General features: G+C 42.1%; 1 protein-coding gene across 1 annotated transcript in view; it reads left to right on the top strand.

The window, feature by feature from the left end:
* The first annotated feature begins 3,093 nt into the window (after window positions 1-3,093).
* The window catches only part of HAS2 (hyaluronan synthase 2), a 28,150-nt gene continuing 6,288 nt past the window's right edge, over window positions 3,094-24,955 (top strand). The window contains exons 1-2 of the mRNA XM_081258443.1: window positions 3,094-3,687; window positions 16,227-16,853. Of these exons, the coding sequence (XP_081114569.1) occupies window positions 16,227-16,853 (627 nt within the window). The 5' untranslated portion in view covers window positions 3,094-3,687. The remainder of the gene's footprint in view (window positions 3,688-16,226; window positions 16,854-24,955) is intronic.

Here is a 24,955-nt window from a genome sequence, read left to right as displayed (position 1 = left end):
CACAGCTAGACACTTGACATCCCACAATATCCGCCCTACTCCTAAGTCAGTTTAATTCACATTACATGTAAGAGTACATACGTTAGATAATATATTTTAAATTATAACTTAGCATGTAAAAACCACCATACAACTAAAAATCACAAAGCTGGAGTCTTATTCAGTGAGATGAACTTGGGCTCTGAAATTTAAACCAGTTTCTCAAGAATTGACCACCTAAGGCAGGATTCAAACAAAGCCTGAAGGCTTCAAGGTTTGCAGGAGAAAATTAGTAAGTGAGTTTCCCCACAGAGGTGTGAAGTCATCAGGCCAAGGTAATACTTCTCAGAGGTGTAACTGCTGTGTGTGGGGGTAAGGGGGAGGTGATGGGGTAGAGGTAGGGTGGAGGTAGGGTGGAGGTGAGGGGGTGGGGTGGAGGTAGGGTGGAGGGGATGGGGTGGAGGTAGGGTGGAGGTAGGGTGGAGGTGAGGGGGTGGAGGTAGGGTGGAGATGAGGGGGTGGAGGTAGGGTGGAGTTGAGGGGGTGGAGGCGGGGTGGAGGTGAGGGGGTGGGGTAGAGGCAGGGTGGAGGGGATGGGGTGTAGGTAGGGTGGAGGGGATGGGGTGTAGGTAGGGTGGAGGTGAAGGGGTGGAGGCGGGGTGGAGGTGAGGGGGTGGAGGTAGGGTGGAGGTGAGGGGGTGGAGGTGAGGGGGTGGAGGTAGGGTGGAGGGGATGGGGTGGAGGTGAGGGGGGGAGGTAGGGTGGGGGTGGGTGGTGGGTGGGTGAGGGGGTGGGTGGAGGGGGTGGGTGGGGGTTGTGGGGGGGTGGGGGGGGTGGGGTGGGGGAGGGGGGGGGGGGGGGTGGGGTGTGGTGGGGTGGGGTGTGTGGGGTGGGTGGTAGGGTGGGTGTGGGGTGTGGTGGTGGGGTGGTTGTGGGGTGTGGTGTGTGGATTAGTGGGGGGGGGGGTTGGGGAAAGTTGGTAGTGTTTGTTTTGTTGGGAGGGGGAGGGGGAGGGGAGGGGGGAGGGGAAGAATTAGAAGAGTGGGTAGGAAGGGTGAGAGTAGTAAGGGTTTTAGGTGGGAGGAGAAGGTGATGGTGAGAGTATTGTGTTATTTGATTTATTTTTGGTAGGGTGGAGATGAGGGGGTGGAGGTAGGGTGGAGGTGAGGGGGTGGAGGTAGGGTGGAGGTGAGGGGGTGGGGTGGAGGTAGGGTGGAGGGGATGGGGTGGAGGTAGGGTGGAGATGAGGGGGTGTAGGTAGGGTGTAGGTGAGGGGGTGGAGGTAGGGTGGAGGTGAGGGGGTGGGGTGGAGGTAGGGTGGAGGGGATGGGGTGGAGGTGAGGGGGTGGAGGTAGGGTGGAGGTGAGGGGGTGAGGTGAAGGTAGGGTGGAGGGGATGGGGTAGAGGTAGGGTGGAGATGAGGGGGTGGAGGTAGGGTGGAGGTGAGGGGGTGGAGGTAGGGTGGAGGTGAGGGGGTGGAGGTAGGGTGGAGGTGAGGGGGTGGAGGTGGGGTGGAGGTGAGGGGGTGGGGTGGAGGTAGGGTGGAGGGGATGGGTGGAGGTAGGGTGGAGGTGAGGGGGTGGAGGTGGGGGGTGGAGGTAGGGTGGAGGTGAGGGTTTGGGGTGGAGGTAGGGTGGAGGGGATGGGGTGGAGGTGAGGGGGTGGAGGTGGGGTGGAGGTGAGGGGGTGGAGGCGGGGTGGTGGTGAGGGGGTGGAGGCGGGGTGGAGGTGAGGGGGTGGAGGTAGGGCGGAGGTGAGGGGGTGGAGGTGGGGTGAAGGTGGGGGCGGCGGAAACCATAGTACTTTGCAGGTTGGTCCCTGGGGACGGGCTGACACCTGGTGTTGTAGTAAAATTCTTGACCTCTAATCACAGCCCCCTACACCACATCCTGCAAGACGTGTTGAAAAGCATCGCTCCCAGTTTACTGACTTTTCTGTTTTGACTTGTTCATTATTGTAGCAGATACATGATAAGGAGCAAGAACTCAGTTTTCAAGGCCTAGTCGAGCTCAAAGGAAGTCCACACCTCAGAGGAGCCTTGGAGGAAAAGAAAAAAGAAAAAGAAAAGAAAAGAAATCTCTTTTATCCTATAGTAACTTCCGGGAAATCTCCAAAAACCAAAATAGTTAATTTGTAAGCTCCCTTTCATTTTTTCCTAAACAGTGCCACCTACTGTCCATTTGAAGTCATCAGGAGGCTTGCTGGCGAGGACCAAAGAGAAAGAAAGGGGAAAAAAGGAACAGAGAAAATTAACTCCCAGCCTTGGGTCATTGGAAGAAAGATGAGGAAAGACCATCACGAAGCAAAAATAAGTATTTTGACTCGTTATCTTTTTAAAAGGCTCGTAAGAAGCAAAAGTCACTTAAGACATTCCCTTAAAATAGCTTTTTTTAAGGGCGCTATTTTGGAGTCCTCTAAAGGACGGTTTTTATTTTGTTTTATTTTATTTATAATGCTCGCTGTTGGCGTATTTTAATGTTAGGGACCGGGTTAAGAAAAAATACAATTATTTTTCTACTTTTTCGCCCACCCAAGGCGAAACTTCCATGTAAAAGGGACTTTGGACACTTGACATCAGCTCAGAAACTTTTGAGTTGGCGGGAAGAAAGGGTTAACAAGTGATAGAGCAGTCACTGATCTTTTAGAGTTTCAGCCGGCTTTCGGAGGCTCCAGGTGTACACACACACACACATACACGCACACACACCTCCCAGCTCTCTCTCCCCAGGGCAGTTACTTAGCCTAAGGGCACCATTTGGTCTTAAAGCAAATTACTTAAACAGAACTGGCAGGGCATCGCGAAGTGGGAATCCTTGTAGCTCAGAGGAGTCAGTCTACACAGCGTGGCCTCCCGGCTCCACTGCTGGAGGAAAGGAGGGAATCAGGTGGTGGCCAGCATGTGTGCACAACATTTCTCTGCACACGTTTGCAATCAAGTTAATTGAATTCATTGGCGTTTAGAACCAGTCGCTAGCTCAGAGAGAGCTTTGAATGGCCAATTTCTCTCTCCCTCTCCCCCTCCCCGCCTCCCGCCCGCCCGCGCTCCCAGTTCCCTCCCCTCCGGGTTCCCCAGTCCGCACCTCCCTTCTCCACTCCCCTCACCCCCCACTCCCTCCTCCGCCCTATTAAAACACCCACCAGCTCACTTGTTAAGACCCCCTTAAGTTGGAGGAGGCAGAAAGGCAACAACCGCGAGGAAGGAGAAGTCAAGACGTCTGGAAAGAATTACCCAGTCCTGGCTTCCAGCAGCCCATTGAACCAGGGACTTGAACCAGCCCCAGCCAAAGACTTTCTCCCGATTCTACGCTTCCTGGGTTCTGCTGAGTTTTCACCAGGCTTTTTTTTTTTTTTTTTTTAAATAATAAGAAGAGACTTTCCGATATTAGGGGAGGGGGAACTAGAGCATAAAATAAAATAAAGTTAATTTATTTTCAAAGCACAGATAACATTTTCTTTAAGAGTTAGAAGATTGAAGTGCAACGGAAATATTAAAAAATACTAGTGATTTTTTTAAAGTGAGGGAGACCTAAGCATTTAAGACTCCCCCATCCTTTTTAAATGTTGTTTTTAAATTTTTTATTTTTTTTGGCCGGTCGTCTCAAATTCATCTGATCTCCTATTACCTCAGTTTTGGAAACTGCCCGCCACCGACCCTCCGGGACCACACAGACAGTCTGAGGACAACTTTATGACCAAGAACTGAACAAGGTACGTTACACTGGCGCGATTTGGTGAACGCTGAGGGTCCTCGAATAGGCCAGGGAGAAGGAAGACATTATCCACGTTAAGAGTTAAAAACAAATTTAAGTCAGTTTTCTACAGAAAAGTTTGAGGTCTGAAAATTTCCAACAGACTGCAAATCAGGGGATATTTCAGATCACTGTCAGGCTTAGCAACATTTCCTCTGTCTTCTTCCATCCCTGCGGCGCTCGCCAGAAATCCGCTGCCTTTCTGGAACACAGGTAACCTCTTTGCCTGGGAAAGGCTACAAGTCCCGGGATGTACTTTTCCATTCCTCATCTTCCCGAGCTGCACAGGGGCTCACGAGTTAGGAAACAAGAATTTCCACTGTGTATGGAAAATGCATTCCGCGCAGCCTCCCCCTTCCCCCTTATTCCCATCACTTCTCTTCTTTTTTTTTTTTTCCCACACACTCTCTGTGGGAAGGAAAGCCCTGGACAGCCTAGAGCGTTTTCCAAGTGGGAAGCCTGTTTCTTACTTGGAATGCAAAGGGTTAAAGCGATCCTGGGTCCCAGCTCTGGCCCCGGAGAAGGAGGGTCCTTCGCCACCTCCTTGCAAGCTACCGGCCTCGTTCGGCCACTCCCCGTCTTCTCCTGGCCTCCCCTCCTTTGCACTCCCTGCACCCCATTAAAGTGTCACCGTGGGTCTGTCCGGGCTCAGCCCGGCTCCAGAAGCCATACTACGGTCTGGGGTCCGTGACCCAAGCAGTGGCACTCGGAGACCCGAGCGGGAGGAGGGCGCGCATCCCTCCTCTCGGCTGCAGGGCTGCCCGCCGGCCCGCGAGGGCAGGGCGTGCGCGGGGACCGCGTGCTGCGCGCAGGCAGCTGCAGCGTCCCGGGAGCCAATTCCGACGTGGCAACGAGCACGCTGGCGCCTCTTTCCGCAGATGCAGCGCGGGGCACAGTCGGGTGGGGATTTGGGGGTGCCTTCCCGAGCGCCCAGCCCCGGGTGGGGGGTGGGCTGTGGGAGCCGGGGTGAAGGTGGGAGGCGAGCCAGGGGCTAGGTTGGGATGGATAATCAACACCTTGGGCGGAATTCGTCACGCCGGTTCCCGCCCAGCGCGAGCGAGGGCTACAAAATGGGTCCCTGTGAACCGGAGGGCGGGTCTGAAAGGAGGGTCTGTGTGAGAGCGAGGACTGGGCGGCTAGAGGCTTTTCCTCGGGCTAAGGATACGCAGCCGAGGGGAAGTGGCTCTGAAGGGATAATTAAGGCTGGAAAGAGAGGCTGGGAGCTGAGAGGCGGTGCCTGGGGAGGAGGGTTTTCAAGACCTGGGTCCTATTACACAGCCTTAGGTGCCAGCTTCCCGCGGCCGCTCCCTCCATCCCCCAGACGCCCGCGCTAAGTACTTGGGAGTCACCAACCCCACGCGCCTCTGGGTGGAGTGAGCTGCTGCAGCCCTGCTCCCAGGAGGTGGGTGTAGGAGCTCTGCTGGCTCCTCCCTGCCCGGTTCCACACCCTTGGGGGCCATTGCTGCCGGGTGTCTCCCGAACAGCTGCCCAGAAAGGCTACACTACTCCAACCCACGTGGCTGGCCTGGGATTGCCTTTGACGTCACACCTAGGGGGGAGGTGTGACGCAATAGGTCGGGAAGTCCTGATTGGCGACCGAGGGCTTCCCCAACTTGAGGCCTGAGTATATATAGACTTTCAGCTCAGCCTCAGAGTAAAGCCAAGGAAGTCGGTAGTTGAACATTGCTGCAAAAGGGAAGCGACAGATAAGGAGAACAACTTCACTGCCCATTGTAGATTTCAAGGCTTTTTTTCCGGCAGATTTCTTATTGCAGTGAAGGCATAGGATAATGTACCTTTGAAGGTTTAAAACAGGATTGTGATTTTTTGAAAAGGTCATTTTAACAAAACATTGTAAAGGTCAGCACACATTCAAACGTGCCAATGATGAAAGGCTAAAAATTAAAATGTGTATTTATATAGAATTGGGTAGAACAAATAGTTATGCCCATCAAACTATTTGTAGATACAGTTGAAAATGTGACAGAATAGGTTTGAAAAGAACTCTTAACTTCTAAACTTTTCTTTTTCCTTTCATTCCAATTTGTGCAAATTGAATCATTCATTACATTAGTTTTCACTGCATTATTCTAGAAGCTAAATAAGATTACTCAGGCAGCTGAAATACTGTTTTGTTTTGTTTTGTTTTTTTAATACTTATCATATCCCACCAAAGGTTTTCCTAATATTGTGGCTATTCTTTTAAATTTTCAATAAAGTTTAACTCTTTGAAGTACACATTTTAGTATGTATATTATGTTGTGTATGCATTAAGCAATATTGGGGCTAATAATTCAAAATTCTGAGACATTTCTGGATTAGAGCATTATAATGAGGATATCATTTCTCCTGTTTTCTTTCTCTTATTTATATAACATCTGAGTTGGGGGAACAGAAAAGCTTATTGTAGAAGTGTTGACATGTAAATTACCGGAATTACTTGTATTGTACCTAGAACTGAATCCTTTCTTATCAGAGAAAGCTATGGTGTTTATAAGAATTCAAGGTCTTAAATCAGTGACTAGCATCAAATTTGAATGCCACTCTCCACAAAACGTTTAGTCAGCTACCTTCCTGGAAAACAAGAATTGTGCAACAATTGAGTAACAGACTTACTAGAAAGTAAGTCACATTGAAACTAATCATTAATGTTAAGTCTGCAGAATAGTCTCACAATGTTGAATTTCATAAATATTGTTTTGCCCATGGTTTCCTTATCAGCTAAGTTTTTTTTGAAGAAATATTTCTTGAATTGTTAAATTCATGCCTGTCACTGATTCATTTATTTTCTATCATTGACACTGTGAGGAAAGGCCTTATCTATGGATTAATGGGGAGATCCCCTTTAGCAAAGCTATATTACACAGTTGTATTTTTAATCTAAGAACAAGTAGCATGTTACATTATTAACTTCTTGAGTTTTATACAATGTGGGAGCTATGAGTTAATGTCATTGCAGAATAGAGCATGAACCCCATTGTCCCTTTCTAGGTTCTCTTTTTATCCATGCATACCCAAGCTGTGTTCCATTAAGAGGCTGTAAGGACAGAACCAGTGGCAGTGCTAGGACAGCTGAATGGGGGGACAGCTCCCTGCAGGAAAATCATTTCCATCACCCCAATTTGGTTTTAATCCTTTCCTCTGTAGCAGCAACCTGCATAGACTTAGTATCACCCCACTGCATATACCTTAAATTCAATAATATTTTGAATGTTACCTATAACAATGTTAGCTATAACATGCGGAGGACAATCTAAGAAAATGTCACTGATATATGAGTCAAAATAAATACAAGGTCAAACTGAAGTATTTTTCAATTTATATAATAAAATATTTAGAAATGAATGTCTCTTAAAAGCATAATCTGTACTGCAGTTTATTTAAAAATGAACAAGATGTAGTGCATATCTAAATCGAATTCATCATAGAAAAAGCATACTCAAGGAAGTTTAGGGTTTTTTTTTTAATTTACTTTTGGCTGTGTTGGGTCTTTGTTGCTGCACGTGGGCTTTCTCTAGTTGCGGTGAGCGGGGGCTACTCTTCGTTGTGGTGTGCGGGCTTCTCATTGCGGTGGCTTCTCTTGTTGTGGAGCACGGGCTCTAGACGCGCGGGCTTCAGTAGTTGTGGCTTGCGGGCTCTAGAGCGCAGGCTCAGGAGTTGTGGTGCACGGGCTTAGTTGCTCTGTGGCATGTGGGATCTTCCCGGACCAGGGCTTGAACCCATGTCCCCTGCATTGGCAGGCAGATTCTTAATCACTGTGCCACCAGGGAAGTCCCTGAAAGAAGTTTTTAAATAACCATAGTATAAGGCAAAATGCAATCTGGCCCATAAAGAAGTAAAATAATAGCTACTATTTATCCCATGTCTAATACGTATCAGGCATTGAAGTAGATAATTTCATACATTATATCTAGTAACCCTCCTGCCCACCAAAGAAAACTTTATGAATAAAAGGAACCTTGCCTCAGAAAGGTAAAGCAACCCACTGAAAGTCACAGTGTTAGTAAGGAGAGTGGATGAAATTTAATTCAGGAATTCTTGAATATAACACCCTTGAGCTGGACTATGCTGCAGCTGGGTTAGTCAAGTTTTACGGGGGTTCAAACTGAGGAGAAAACACATCTGATTGAGAGAGATCAGGGAAGGTTCCATGTAGAGACTTGGCACTGTGGTATGTATGTCTACATAGGGAATGAGGGCCCTATAGAGACAGGGCCCATGAGCTGATGGAGGAACACGTAGAGCTAGGATTCCATGCCAAGTCTTCCTGTAATTTCCCCCTTTGCCACAGTGAACTTTAGGATGAAGTTTAGGATGGCAAAATTCAGGAACCAATAGGGCACTTGGGAGAGTGGGCATTTTAGGAAGTCATTGATCAATACAGCTGGTGCAAATGAAGAGAACTCTGAACCTAAAGTTCTGGATCCAGAGACAGCTCAGGTGACAAGGTCTTTGACAGGTGTATTGCTTAACCCTGCAAGCTCTGGTCCAGGTCTCTGCTAGAGTAAGTGCAGTGGGACTGGAAACACAAAGGCCAGCTTCAAAGCCAGAGAGGGAGAGGAGGTCAGAAAGGGAGAAGGGGAGGGTCATGTGCTCTAACATGTAGGCTGCTGGGATACTTCATCTGGGTACTTCTCTTAGGATTTCTAGTTGAGGACGGTAGCAGAGGCAATACACCTGAGGGATGTATAACAATGCAAATGAGATCATGAAAGTTTTCATAGACTTTAACCCAGTGATTGCCAAACTTTGTTGCAATTAGAATTACTTAAGGAGATTTAAAAACTCCTGATGCCCTTGTAGCACCCCCTGCCAATTAACTCAGAATGTTTCAGGAGCCACACATCAGTAACATGTACAGATTCCCTGGTGATTTGGATGTACATCAACATTTGGGAACCACTGCTTTTTAATCTTTTGCTCACCATGCTTTCTAAGCCACCGTTAGCAGGCAAATGACCACAAGCAGAATACGTCCTGTTACAAAGAAGTACATTTCCATATGCCTTGCTAGTGTCACCTGCCTAAGTTAATATTCCTAATTCTAATCATTCTACATGACTTGAGGACTATTTCCCCCTCCTCCCACACGACACCAGTTTAAGAGTAAAGAAAACCTGTGTTCTAAAACCATTTCTGCTATTTATTTATATTAGATGTGATCTTGAGCCACGCATTCACTAACCAAACATTTTAAAAAATATCTCCTGTTGTCCTTTGTGTTTTGTCTGTTTAAATATTGGCTACAAGTAAAAGGACATTGATCTTATCTTTTTTTTTTTTTTTTTTTCCGGTACGCGGGCCTCTCACCGCTGTGGCCTCTCCCATTGCGGAGCACAGGCTCCGGACGCGCAGGCTCAGCGGCCATGGCTCATGGGCCCAGCCGCTCCGTGGCATGTGGGATCTTCCTGGACCGGGCCACGAACCCGTGTCCCCTGCATCGGCAGGTGGACTCTCAACCACTGCGCCACCAGGGAAGCCCGATCTTATCTTTATTAGATTTTGCGTGTCAGTCCCTGAGATCAATCTATTCCCTCAGTAAAATTTACTCTAAATGTGCCTTTTATTCCTTTGTACTGTGATACTAGACAACAATGAGATACCTTGCAGAAATAGAAAGTACTTGTGCGAGAGTAACTGTTCCTTTATGTTGAGATATTGAAGCCATTAATATCCCATTAAAGCTGCAATAAATATATGTATTCCTTACCTGGTTACAGTAAGCCTGCAAAAGGTATCATTCCCATTTTGAAGATGAGGAAATGAGGCTCAGAGAGTAGATACCAATATCAATTTGCTCTTTGTATTCACCCTTGTTCAGGTGACTATGATGAGGAGACTGCCCACAGTGCAGCCTACATCCATCCTTCTTCTAGACACTCAGCCCTGGTTAAAATCATTAAAATGAACAAAGTGAATTATACCCCAAAATATTTGATGTTCAGAGATATTAATTGTCCAAGGACACATGGCTCATTCATAGACCCCTCAAGTGGTTTGTCTAAAATCGGACAGCTAATATGAGGTGGAGATTGTCCTTGAATCCATTTCCTCCCTGCCCTGTTATTCTTTCCATTATGCCAGAGTTATCCCTTGTTAACTAACAAACAACAACTTAAAGAGAAGGAGAATCAGGCTGATTAGATAGTTATTGCCAGGGTATTAACCCACAGAGAGCTGACATCACTGAGCTCTGTTGATGATTTCTTTTTAGGTATTTAAATGAGCTCCATCTTTTAATCTCATAATTAGGTGAAGTCCATATGGCTAGTTCCATTTTATAGATGAAGAAACTGAAGATGACAAGTATTATGTAGCTTGTTTGAGGTTACCCCATCTTTAAAAGAAACCATTAAAAGATAGTCAGGAGTCTATTCCAACTCTGTCTGGTTCCAGAGGCCAATATATGTGGGTGTGTACACACAAACACACACACACACTCACAAGGCATTAGCACTAAACACAAAGCAGAGTGTAGATTAATGGACAATAAATATTGTAAGACAACTAGAGTTTAAATGGAAAAAAAGATTATCTCATTATCTCTCATGCTTCAAACTTGACACCTGAACTCATAAGATTGCTCAGATTACAATTTATAATTTCAGGAAATGCTGTTAGGGACCATTTGCCTTTTTAAAGTTTGTTATCCAAAGGTCTTGTAGAGACTGTCTGGTACGCTCTACAATCATGACCTTTAAATAGCTGGGCAAGAAATCATAGAACTGGTTTTAAAAGAAAGAAAAATCCTGCTGGATGAAGGATACCCTTAAGGGCTCAGCATATTCATTGCCCCTGCAGCAAAGATAGAGAAGGGCCCTGTGCTCTGTCAGTCTGCATTGACAACGTGAGTCCACATGATTTATTCACTTATTTAAAATGTGTTTATTGAGTACCTACTATGTGCCACACCTTGTTTTATGATATAGGGATACACAGTTAATTGAGATACGCAAGTCCCTATGGTCAAAGAGTGTTCTTAGTGTAACTTAGAAAATCAAACAGGGTCAGAGGAGAGAGTGACAGGGAGTGAAGAGAGAGCAGGGTGGAGGAGTCTATTTTTTTTTAATGTTTCCTTTTATTAAAAAATATTTTTTGGAGTATAGTTGATTTACTGGAGGAGATACTTTGGAAGGAGTGGTAAGCTAGGGCCTCTCAGAAGAGGTATCACTTGGCCTAATGTCTGCAGCCTTTCCTAGATGCTGACTTGACTCATTTGAATTCACTTTGGCTTCTCCCTGATCCAAAATAGAAGGCTCCCTTAATGAAAGCTGAGGGAACTCAGTTCTCATCACTGCACTAGTGCAGTGAGAGCAGCTGGTATTCTCTCTCATCCGCCATTTGCTGTCTGGTTAATACAAGGAAGGTCAAGGGGAGGAAGAGGCTCTGATGCCCAATGACCTATAGAGTCCCACTTGGGGTATACGAGCAAACAGCAAGGCTTATATCTGCTCTACAGGTGGAACCAAGGGAAAGCGAAGCGCCTCTCTTAGGGTTAAACAGGATTTAGACTGTTGGCATTCAGAGCAGCACTGCTGCCACGTAGGTGGAACTACCATCCGGCTCCCTTTCGGACAACATCATTCCAGGTCCCTTTGGACTGTATGCATGTAGGAAGGTATAGGACCCCAGCAATCTTCTCTGAGTATTGGCTGGTGTTGTATCTGTACCTGAGTACATGATATCCATTTTTCCATTACAGCAGGAAAACAGTTTTCAACGTTCTTTTCTAATCTTTCCTTACACAACATGTTTATTAATCAGAAACAAAAGGATGTTGCCTATTTTGTCATGAAGATTCAAATCTGTTCAGCCAATATTTATTCACTGAAGACAGTCTAATCACCCGGCATTATGCCACCATGTGAACCCTACTCCTGGTTGTGTGATTTGGGGTAAGTTATCTAAATACTCAGTCTTGGTTGCCTCGGCATATGCATATGTGGTTTGTAACATGAGATTAACAGTCTATTTATCACCTAAAGTTATTAAAATTAAATAGAATTTTGCTATTCAAGTAAACAAAACTTGCTTCAATGCCTGTTGTCTAGTAAATGATGAAAAACAGCTGACATAACAATGATGCCAATGATGATATTTAGGAATAAAGTCACATCTATCATTCAGCAAATATTTCCTGAATACCAACCATAACCCAGGCAATGTTCTATGTCCTTGGGGCACATTAGTGAAAAAATATATATAAAATCTGTTGATTTTTTGGAGTTTACATTGAGGTGTGCCAAGCTACTCTTTAACACTTGGTTTGGCCTAGAATTCCGTGAAGACTAGTCCTTGGTGAATAATTGGTATCAAGTCCAAGAGCAACTTAAAAATCAATTAATAGGCTAAAGTCTGATCCTGGGCAAAAAAAATCCAAGTTTTATATTTTCACTCTTTATGGGAGGTACATTTCTAAGACTTCTATCAGCAAATGATCTAGGGTGAAACTAACCATATTTTCCAATTTAGCAATAAACCATATGTCTGAGAAGGAGGGTTTGCTTATGAAACAGAGTATTTGAATTGGGGATTGTCTCAGAAAGTCTCACACATATGGTGCCCATATCTCTGAAATTATAAAGAAACATCCTGTGCGTCAGTCCCTGAGATCAATCTATTCCCTCAAGGCAGCTGGCTCTTTAACCCTTTGGCCTGTACTGAGATGCTACAACCCTTTGGCCTGTACTGAGATGCTACATGTGTCATGCTAGGCAACAACGCGATACCTCGCAGAAATAGAAAGGTTCTATTGCTGCAGTTTACTAGCAACTTTTCCCAGGCTGAAAAAGGATATTCTGTAGACTCCTATGATGTAAGAGGGTGTTCCCACTTCAGCAGTGGCCAGCAGATGCTATGCGAACACTCTCTGTGTCCACACGTGCTGATAAAAGCAAGGAAAATGTGAATAATGGAAAAGAATAGCAGGCGGTTCTTTTGCTGGCTATGCTGATTTGAAACACAAGCAGAACACACTTTTAAGCTTCGCCCAGGCAGAGAGTTTTAGTTGCCTTGAAATTTTTCACTCTTGTGAGAATGACTCATGTCTTGGAAAAGACAAGTTCCTAGTCTGGTGCTCCCAGCACTTTTAGGCATTAGTTAATGTACACTTTGGGAGTTTTCAGCATCCAGTCAGCAGTTTTAATTAACAAGGGATGCTGTGCTCTCTTGCCTTTCACTGAAAACTCAGCATTTCACCATTGCCCAGCAGCTTGAACTTTCCATTTGTGTCGTGATTACCTTTATCAGGGTACTTGTTGCATTCTATGAAATCCTATATAAGTGCTAAAAGTGGAACACACATTTGGTTTTTGTTTTGCTTTGTTTTTTTAGCATCCATGTTAGCTGATACTTTGTATTGTGTTTCTGATTTTTTAAAAACAGTTTCACAAACACTTTGATTTTGCTCCTCACTGTAGCTCTGTGAAGGGCTGTTGACAAGTACCATCATCTCCATTTCACAAAGAAAAATAATGTCCACCAGCTCAAACCCTGGTCTCCAGCCTGCTCTGCATTACTTAGATTGTAATGAGTTTGGGAAACTAAACCCAAAATGAGTAATGGGCACACAAACAAACACAAACTCAAAAATTATTTCTTGTTAACATAAGAGTCCAAGGCAGGTATTCCTGATTGGTGGCATTGGTGGCTGGCTTCCTTCCATGTGGCAGTTCAAGGACCAAGCTCCCTCTATCTCTGGGCTCTGTAATCCCTTAGGACCTGTTGATATGTACATCAAGACTGTTGGAGGGAAAAGAGATATTGCAGGAGGCCCATTCTCCCCCTTAAAAGTTCTGTTGGAAGTGGCACGTCAATGATTAACAAAGGCTGGAATGCCATGGCCACATCATGCAGTCTGCTCAGAAGGAGTGGAAACACAATTGGTGAGCAGTCACAGTAAGTTACCCTAAAGTGTAATGCATATCCACTCAGGACCACCTCAGTGATGACCACAGGGACGAGAATGTGAATGGTGGCACTTGGAGCTGAGTGATGTGATGGCCACACAGCTAGTAAACCAAGATGTTAATAGGTTTTATGTCAACATTCAATTTTTTTTTTTTTTTTTCGGTACGTGGGCCTCTCACTGTTGTGGCCTCTCCCGTTGCGGAGCACAGGCTCCAGATGCGCAGGCTCAGAGGCCATGGCTCACGGGCCCAACCACTCCGCGGCATGTGGGATCTTCCTGGACCGGGGCACGAACCCGCATCCCCTGCATCGGCAGGCAGACTCTCAACCACTGCGCCACCAGGGAAGCCCTCAACATTCAATTTTAAGTCTTAATGTGGAATAGGAAAATATAAATAGCATATCCAATAAGAGATTTTGCAGAGGTAATTGCTTAGCCCAAAGTAACTTTGAAAATAAATATACTTAGCTTTCAAAAACTAGTTGAATTAAGGGAAAAGATTAAATTGTGGTTACCTGCAAATTTAGAGATGTCTTTCGTTATGCTCATGAGGTGACTTTTGGAATGCACCTGGTTGAGGTTGGTTGCCAGTAGAGCCAAACATGTGATTAGAGGGTTGGAACTTCCATTTCCCTGCCCAGACCATTGAGGAGGGAAGACAGGCCGGAGATTGAGTTCAATTGCCAATGATCAATGATATAATCAATCATGCCTATGTAATGGAGACTCTAAAAACCCCAAAGGAGAGGGTTCAGAGAGCTTATGGATCAATGAACATGTGGAGATTTGGGGAGAGTGGTGCCTGGAACTCCATGCCCTTTCCCCATACCTTGCCCTCTGCATCTGGCTGTTCCTGAGTTACATCCTTTTATAATAAACCAGTAATCTAATGAGTAAACAGGTTTCCTGGTTCTGTGAGTTCCTTCTAGCAAATTAATTGAACACAGGAGGGGATCTTGTGAACCTCTGATTTTTACCCAGTTTATCGTAGTTACAGGTAACAACCTGGGCTTGCAACTGGCATCTGAAGTGTGGGTGTTGTGGGGGGCAGTCTTGTAGGACTGAACTCTTAACCTGTGGAATCTGATTCTGTCAGGCATATGATATCAACATTGATTTAATTGTCAGGCACCCAGCAGGTGTCCACGGAATTGTTTGTGACACGTGTAGGAAACCCCCTCTTCTCCACATGTTGGAACTGGGTCTAGGAAACCAAAAAGAAACAAATTTTAAAGGTCTACCAAGCACCTCTTCTATGCTCATAATTGGAGACGCTTTGAGAAATATGAAATATATGATCCTCCTGTACTCTAGTTCAAGATATTTCAGGAGATTCACAAACGCTAGGGAGGTGTACAAAATTGTATATTATTAAGAACTGGAATGTGTTTTTAGGTCTAATGTGTTAAAGCTCTTAAGACAAAAGAAAATTTACCTGTTGAAATTAAGCATGATGCTATTTCTTCTCTAACTGTATGATTTATTTCTGCAAACATTTATTGTGTTCTTACTATATTCCAGTAAAGTTCCTGATCACCAGGTTTGAACCAGCTGGTATTAATGGTAGATGAGGGAGACAGCCATTTGAACAAAGGAATGTAATACAGAATTTCAGGGGCTTTGATAAATGTCTGTGTAGGATATCTATGCATAAAGAAATTTTAATGGCAACAGAGACTTGGGAAATAATTGAGTCTAAATGCCCTCATTTAACAGATTTTTAAAGACTAAGGCCCAGAGAGGAAAAGCAACCGGCTCAAAGTCACACAGCTAGTTGATGGAAGACCTAGAAGGATAGAATCCACGTGTCCTTACATTCAACCTTGGCTAACTGCATGGGAAAGGTGTGAGCTGAGGGATTTCCACTGGAGATGAGATAAAACTACACATAAGAGGGACTTCCCTGGTGGCACAGTGGTTAAGAATCTGCCTGCCAATGCAGGGGACACGGGTTCGAGCCCTGGTCGGGGAAGATCCCACATGCCGTGTAGCAGCTAAGCCCATGCGCCACAACTCCTGAGCCTGCGCTCTAGAGCCTGCAACCCACAACTAGAGAAAGCCCGTGCACAGCAACGAAGACCCAACACAGCCAAAAATAAATAAATAAAATAAATAAATTTATTTTTAAAAAAACCACATATAAGAAATTTAGCAAAACCTGTAGATTTTTCACTGGTCAGTATTGGGGTGAGGGAACACGATGGCACAAGAAGAAAGAGTGCCTTGCTCACTAAAATATTTAGATTTTATGCTTAGCTATGACCACATACATAGAGTGCATCCTTAGACAAATGATCTAACGTACTAAAAATAATGCATATGTGCATTATGGTTTTCAATGGTACACTGCATCATCATCTCATTTGATGTTTGAAAGGGTTCTCTGAGGTATGCAGAAAGGACATCCTTATCCTTGTTTTGCAGATGAGCAAACTGAGATGCAGAAAATCATACAACTAGTTAAGTGAGAAACTCAAGGTTAGAACACCTGGAATGCTTCTAGTCCAATGCTCTCCCTGTGATACCATGTATATAATAAGTATGGGACAAGAGTGGCTAACCAAGTATATCATGTGATTATTTTACAGATGCATTGTGAGAGGTTTCTATGTATCCTGAGAATAATTGGAACCACACTTTTTGGAGTTTCTCTACTCCTTGGAATCACAGCTGCTTATATTGTTGGCTACCAATTTATCCAAACAGATAATTACTATTTCTCTTTTGGACTATATGGTGCCTTTTTAGCATCACACCTCATCATCCAAAGCCTGTTTGCCTTTTTGGAGCACCGAAAAATGAAAAAATCTCTAGAAACCCCCATTAAGTTGAACAAAACTGTTGCTCTTTGCATTGCTGCGTATCAAGAAGATCCAGACTACTTACGGAAATGTTTGCAATCTGTGAAAAGGCTAACCTACCCTGGAATTAAAGTTGTCATGGTCATAGATGGAAACTCGGAAGATGACCTTTACATGATGGACATCTTCAGTGAAGTCATGGGCAGGGATAAATCAGCCACTTATATCTGGAAAAACAACTTTCACGTAAAGGGTCCTGGTGAGACGGATGAGTCACATAAAGAAAGCTCACAACATGTCACCCAGTTGGTCTTGTCCAACAAGAGTATTTGCATCATGCAAAAATGGGGTGGAAAAAGAGAAGTCATGTACACGGCTTTCAGAGCACTGGGACGAAGTGTGGATTATGTACAGGTAGGTTTCCGCATCTGCCAGGACAAACACATTTAAATAAAGCATCTTTTGTATCTCTCAAGTCATATGCTATAGTCCATCCTTGTCCCTTCTGGACACAGTGCTTCTTTCAGTTCATCTGAAAACAGCATGACTGTTGAAAGCACATTCTGAAAGAGAGAGAAAAAAAATCTTGTAAAACGGTTAAAACTATCTATGAAAATGCTTAATTTGTGCAGTGTTATTGGTTGGAAATCAAGATTATTTTGAACATGAGACCCTTCCTTCCTTCTTTTCCCCTCCCTTACCTTCTCTGCCCCCTTGGTTCTGCCAAATCAATTCCAACGTCATTTTCCACACTCTTAAAATCTCCAGCGTTGTAAGAAAATAGTGTCTGCTCCGGCAGAAGGAGCTTGAGAAAATCTGCAGGACCAAGGGAAAGCTATAAAATATTTTTCACAGAGACTAGGCAAAATGGGGGTGATGAAAACAATTTTGATTTAAAAGTGTAGGAATTCAAAACTGAAACACATAGAAAAAGAAAAGAAAAAGGGAAAAGGAAAACAAAAACAAAAAAACAACCTTCCCAGAACAAAATCTAAGTCATGTTTATTTCACTCCCCAAACAGCATTACCTCACTCCCTGCTTTCAAACTTGACCTTTGAAAGCATTTGTGATGGTGTTTGCTTGAATGAAAATTAGACAGGCTGTGTCTCTCATTAATTCCCTGACTGCTAATTCTACGGTTTCTCCTCTTCTAGTTCTCACTGAAAGTTTCTTCTTTAGAACATTAATAGGGTACCTGTGAGTTTTCTAGTTGTAGTTTTGTGCAGATATTTTAGTTAGATTTTATTCATGATGATATTGAGAAAGGAGAACTATCTCTGGCTTCAAATATCCATCCGGACACTTTTCCTCTTTTCTTAAATGTGAAATCCTTGTTTTTGGAAGACCCATCATATGTTTTAGGGGATTTATCAACACAAAGCGATGCCCAGTGTGTCTCTCTGTATAATGGGATGGCAGTGGCCACTGGCTTCAATGTCAATTGACTGAGGTTCTAATTAACAATTTGTAGCTGGTTGACCTTGAGCAAGACCACCTCCCAAACCTCAGTTACCTGGTTAGAAGGAACCAATCTCACAAGGGATTTGAGAAAATTATTTCAAATTATGTATCCCAAGGGGCTTAGCAAAAGTTGTTGATAATGGCATTGTTAATATTATTAAAGTGTTTGCTGTTAAAGTATTATTTCTTATATGATTATCTAGTCCTTACTTGAAAACTATACTACATGTCAATTGCTAATTAACATGTTGTTAATTTAGCTAATATCTGAAGAATTTTGAGGTATTTCTTCAGTTCATACCATCTGCATAAATCTCCCTCCTAGGGAGTTGATTAGAGTTTCAACCCCAAGTGTCTCCTAATTTCTAGAACTTTCACAAATAAGGCTGTTTTAGTTAAATCAAGACATTTTTACATATTTACCTATTGCGACTTCAGGCCCAGATGAGAGGATAAAATGAAACTTTTAAAGTTAAGGAATGGCTAGGGAACTTACAGAGGATTTGAAGAATGAAGCTCTGGGCCTAAAATGAGAAAACATCTGTTTTGATGTTTTGCCTTTAATTCTAGTTAAAACAGTTTACGTTTGTCCTTTCTAATCATGACATTATTGTGACATTTTTCTTCTTTTTTTTTTAACCTGCTTCTCGCAAAGCCCCTTCTCCCAACATCTTGTTTGGAATTTTGTTTGTATCCTTGACAACTTGTCTTGTGCCCGTCCAGGAAAAACTAATACAAAATATGAAATTTTAGAGTAGGCTTTTTGCTAGTGCCCTAATCAGGCTTGAGAACTTTCCTTCCTTCAGGCTGAAGCCTCCAGATAAACTGACCCTAGCAACAGCTGTTAACTGGGCCCCAAATCTGCTTGAGACTTCCAGTCCATTCAGAGAACTCAAACAGGGGTAAAAAATCTTTTGGCATTCTGAAACTAGTAAATACTATCCTGCCATGCCTCGTCTATGCCGTATAAAAACAGAAATTGCATAAAGTTCAATCTAATTTAGTACTCTTATCCTTCCTTCTGACTCACCCAGGGTCCAAGAGTTACAGAGCAGAAGCCACAGAAAGACAAAGAGGGAGGGGTTTGAGGATATTGGTTCCTGAATATTACAAGTGATTGAATGTGGAGTTCAAGTTGGTTAGGGATGGAAGGAAGCAAAGTTCAGGTGCTAATACACAAGAGAGACTGGGGGCTAGGGGAAGAAATTGACCATCTGCTCATATTTGCTAACCTGGCTAGAGAACACTGTTTAACTGTGCAGAGAGATGGCCAAAATGATTGGTTTCCAGTTGCAGCTGGATCCTCAGCACTAGTCAGCACTCTTTTCACTTGATCTTGAATAGATGTCTTGCTTATTCCTCTCGCGTCTGTTATTTCAGATCTTCATCACTCTCCTAGGGCCTTACCCAAACTCCTCCCTGCTTAACTACAAACAGATGATCTTGCCTCTACAAAAGAGAACAGCAAAAGTACAGGCTGTGAAGGCTGTCAAGGTCTGACTCTCTTCTGCTTACAGTTTCAAGGGTACCCACCTCACCTCCTATCTCAAGGTTAACCTTTCTACTTGCACTTCTGAGCCTTCTGGGCTGGCTCCCTCTCGTCTCTTTCAGAACAAGCCTTTATCCATCACCACCTCTTATATCTCTCCCCTCATCTCTAGTCTTCTATAGTAATTACTCTTTCAGCCTTGTAGCCTCTCAAATAATAAATGCTGGCATAGAACATGGAGGGAAGCTTCAGTTTAAGACGAAGCCAGCATGGTAGGAAATTCATCTATGATGCTAGTGGCTGCTTCCAGAGATAGAGAAGATAGAAAAGCAGCAGAAGAAAAATAAAGTGAGAAAATCAAATACAGGGAATGAGAAATAAGGAGGTGAATGAGGAAGATTTTCTTAATTTTGAATCAAAGTATTTTCTGGAGAAACTTTTTCAAAGATGTAGAAAAGTGCAATAAGCAAAATTAAAATAATCTGCAGCAGAGAGGGGAAAGATAAATTAGGAATTTGGGATTAACGGATACACACTACTATCTATAAAATAGATAATAAAGAGCTACTGTATAGCGTAGGGAACTATATTCAATATCTTGTAATAATTTATAATGGAAAAGAACCTGAAAAAGAATAAATATGTATGTATGTATAACTGAATCACTTTGCTGTACACATGAAACATAGTAAATCAACTAAACTTCAATTTAAAAAAGTCATCTGAAGTGAATACATGACCCATACATAGATTATCAAATTTAATACTTTCCAACATATACTCTTCTATTTTTTCTTATTTTAAAAACAATTTTGAGATTATATCATGTTTACTTTTTTGTATTTTTTACTTAACAATTTCAGAAGACTTTTAAAGTGTCTTTTGATATCTAGATTAGATAATTGCTTTATTCATATCTCTTTTCACTGAACATTGATATTTCCACATAAGTGGCCACCAGCCTATATAACAAAGGAAAAAAATAGTATCGTCTGATGTGTGTATTAAGAATTTCCCAGGTAAAAGTTATACAATAAGTATGAACATTTTCTAAAAGGAAAGATTATAGGAAGCAATTTTATTATTAATTTAATCTGGCAGTACCATAGCTATCCAAGATTATTTGAGCAGGAGGAAAGTAAGACTAAATCATTCATAATAGTAGAGTTGACCCTTATTATTCATGGATTCTGTATTTACAAGTTAACCTACTGACTAAAGTGTATTTATTACTCAAAAATCAATAGTTGCAGTGATGTTGTGATCATTTGCAGACATGTGCAGAATGGCAAAAAAAAAGTGAGTCATCTGATGTGCATGTTCCCAGCTGAGGTCACACAAGATTATGCTTTGCCTTTTTGTTTTACCTTTTATACTGTAAACAAGTAACTTCCTTAGTCTATTTAATATCATGTTTTTCATATTTTTGTGCTTTTGGTTGCTAATGTAGCTGTTTAAAATGGTCCCCAAGTGTAGTGTTGAAATGTTGTCTAGTGATTGTAACACAAGAAGGTTGTAATTGCCTTATGGAGAAAATAGGTTTGTTAGATGAACTTTGTTCAGGCATGAGTTACAGTGCTGCTGGACATGAGTTCAATGTTAATGAATCAACAATACATATTAAATAAGGTGACACAAATAAACAAGTAAGCACAAATACAACAAGGTTAGGGATTGATCACTAGACAGAAATTCCGTGACCAGAGACTTTGAGGAACCTAACTCTGTATGTCCGCTAGATGCAATTTTTTAGTATTTGCTAACTCACTGTTCATGGAAGCTTTGTAGAACATAACCACCGTGCATGATGAGGATTGAATATGTATAACATTTGATTTGTTCCTATTTTCTGAAAATTTCTGTAGGGTCATGTTGAGAATGTTAATGTGATTTTGTATCCTTCATCTTAGAGGATGAAATTGAGCTCATTGAAATAAGAATGGGGAAATCTGAATTCTTGATTTAACTGTTTACTTGCTATGGGCCTCAACTGGTAGAAGAGATGATTTCTGAGATCACTTTCAGCTAAAGACTCTAACTTAGGACTGTCTTAGTTTCTTTCTAGCAACATATCTATGCTCTTCAAGATTGGGATCAAACAAACAAACAAAAACAACAAACAACAACACAAAAGGGAGTATAGCATTAGAATTTTCTTTTCATTTTTAATGTACACTTTCCCTCAAAGTTGGGTTCTTGAATGTAAACCCTGATTTAAGGCAACCATTATGTGATTTCCTGATTCCTTTCTTTAGAATGAGGATTCCAACCATTTGGAATAAGGGTGTTTCCTGGCTTAAGCCTAGAGGTGACAACATTTGGTTTCTCATTTTTCCAGCTGGCTTGTCACCTTTGCTTTACACCTACAACTATTACTCGTGTATAAGCCTTCCTGAAAAAGAAAAGAGAATAACCAAATGACTCCTTAATGTCTTAAAAAGATTCTAGGTTGCCTGAGGCAAATGTTACTTTATAACAATTTGGGTAACACATTCTAACAAGAAAGGTATATATCTTCCCAATTCCTTTTAAAAAGAACAACAAATAAGGGCCAAATTGTTTAGGTTTTTATGATTTAGAGGCTTTTTATTGGCTAGATTTGAGGTCTTATACTATAAACAAAATTACTATGAGAGAATCATTCTCCCTATCCCCCATCTCTCTCCCCAAAAAAAGTTTCTGTATTTTTCTTTGAGGGCATTTATTTTTTCCTGGAATGGTTTCACTGATTAATTTCAAAAGGTCTTTTTAGTCCTAAAGTTCTTACATTTTATGATTTTGTTTTTGCCACTCATAGTCTACCATAAACTTCTCTCTAATCTTTTTCCCTAGTAGACAGCCCAATCTAAGGATTTTTATATTGCCTGCTCAATAATCCAGCTTGTTTAATTTAAATTTGTTGGGCATTGGACAAGGCATTAGTTTTTGCTCTCTGAGCAAGTCATGGTTTATTTACAGTACAGATAAGAAGGACCCCTTCCCTCATGGGACTAGTGTTCTTAGTTTGAGCCTCTAGTTTTGATTATCACTTCTTAGTATATATGTCTTCCTTTTATTGAGCATTTACTATGAGCTAGCCCTTATAAGTGCTATACATACATTATCTAGTTAATTCTCCATTACAGCAAACTTATGAGGTGGATGTGCTTATCCATATTTTTCACCTGAGAGATGGAGACTTAAAAGGTGAGGTAAGGAGTTTAAGGTTACAAAGCTAGTCCAAGGGAATATAACTGGTCAATTGTGGATTGGGACTCAGATCTGTCTGATTCCAAGGTTTTGCATAGTGCTTTCTTTTCCTTTCAGTAGTGTGTTTACTCTGGCATAGTACTGTTAGGAGTTCTGGGGGCTAACACCATCTTGTGTTTGCCAGTAAATAACTATTGGTGAATTTTAAAATTCTGGCTGACTTCTTTCACTAGGAGGAATGTCCTGGGGGAAAGAGGGGGTAGGGGGTACTTTCCATTTACTATGTGGTTAAGTTTTGGAAGGGAAACTGGGCAGTGGGATCATGACCAATGGTAAATTTCAAACATGGTTGATATAAATCATCTCCCTGGGTCCAGGTTAAGATGAAGGGTCAAGATTAAGAAAGGATTGAGGTTTACAAGCAGACAAAGGATGAAGGCAGTAGCAACAGAATGAGTCTTGATTTATCTTCAGCCTGTTTCCTCATCGAAGGCAGCCAGAATAATTAAGTTTTCCTCTTGCTGTGTAGCTCTCAGTGCCCTTTGAAGTGGTTCGGGGCAGGCAGAGGTGGAGAACACACCAGTCAATCTGAAAGGAAATATGTTGAAAAAAAGGTGAAATATGGATACTCAGCATTTTAGACTTGGGTCTTAGAAGTTGAAAAACATATGGTAGAATAAATAACAATATTTCTACAGGATATTTTATTTAAATTATTGTGAGGTAGATCAACTTTAAGATCAGTGAGATAAATTGGAATGGACTTACAGTCTAACAGCTTATTTCACACATTTATAGCAATTTATATATCTAACTGCTATAGTTGTATTGGATACATTTGAACTCGTTCATTGTGATAAGATATTCTTGATATGTAATCCATTCTCATGTTCCTTTTAGTGATTCTCTTTACTGAGTTCCCTGTTCATGGTAATTAGTGGGTTTACTTAGCAAGTATAAACAATTAAAGATTATTACCCTATACTAATGGCATATATGACTTTCTGTGAGCCTTTGTAATTTACCAAGTACTTTGACATACAGTGTGTCACTCTGGTATCATGATGATGGTAACAGTTTGTTCAAGGTCATAAAAGTAATAAAGTACAGAACTCAAGATTTCATTGCAGCCTCTTGATTTGTTATAATAGTCAAATCTTGGCCTATTATAAGAATAGAAGGTAGAGGTAATCATAAAAACCTCTAGTAGAGTTAAATTGGGACTTAGAATGTACTTTATCTCAACTTGTCCTTTTAGTTTATTCTTTGTTTTTTTATGAAAGAGACCCACCCCCAGCCCCCCAACAAATTCTCTCAGGGTTGGCATTCTTGCTTGTAAAAGGCCTGATAGAAACCATTAAGCTTTGCAGGCTATATGATCTGTGTTGCAGCTATTCAACTTTGCTGTTTTAGTGCGAAAGCAGCCATAGATAATATGAAACTGAATGTGCATGACTGGGTTCCAGTAAAACTTTATTTATGGCCACTGAAATTTGAATTTCATATAATTTCCATGTGTCACAAAAAATTCTTTTTCAATTTATTTTCAGCTATTTAAAAAAGTAAAAGCTATTTTTAACCCCCAGGCCATACAGAAATTGGTGGGAAGGCAGACTCATCCATAGACCTTCGTTTGCCAACTCCTGTTTTAGATACAGAGAAGGCGGTGGCACTGTCTCTTGGCTAGAACAGTGAAGGAGGAGGAGCCATGGTCTTAAGCAATTTAGCTGATGATTCTGTGGTTAAGACTGAGGTGGCTGCTTCCTCCCAATAACGTCTCCTTGTCTTGACATTTTCTACTCATGTTAGTCAAAATTTGGTGACTTTGCCTCATTTCCATATCTCCTAGTGAGAAATCTTTTGACTGGTGATCATGTAGTTTAAACAAATTACAGCGATACATTCAGCGTGCACAGAAAGACATTTTGATTTGTTCTCCAATTGTTTCCTGTATGCAAATCAGTCCTGTGGTTTTTCCCAGTGTGATGTTAAGCTCCTTGTGAACTGGTGTTTTTCTCCCACAGTTTCTAGCCCAGAGCTAAACAGCCAACATTCATGAAATTGCACACTTCTCATTAATTGGTGAGGAGACAGCTAGAAATCCTGTTTCTACTAGACTGATTTTAAGAAGGGCTAGAGTTATACCCTTTAACACAAACAAATTAATACTGTTATATCCATGAACATACATGCTTTCACAGACTGTCATAGTCTGTGGTTTTCTAGTTGGCATTCTATCACCAAAGAACATCCAGAAATTGAACTTCTTTAGAAAACTCTTTGATCCCACTATAACAAACCCCTCCCAGGAGATTTCTGAGAACTTTCCCCTCTGACAGTTAAACTCACCATGTGAACAATCTCTCTCAGAGAACT

This window comes from Mesoplodon bidens (assembly GCF_964165515.1).
Source record: "Mesoplodon bidens genome assembly, chromosome: 16".
NCBI classification, from domain to species: Eukaryota; Metazoa; Chordata; class Mammalia; order Artiodactyla; family Ziphiidae; genus Mesoplodon; species Mesoplodon bidens.
Note: the sequence above shows the minus strand (reverse complement) of the source record. Positions and strands in the feature narration are given on the sequence as shown.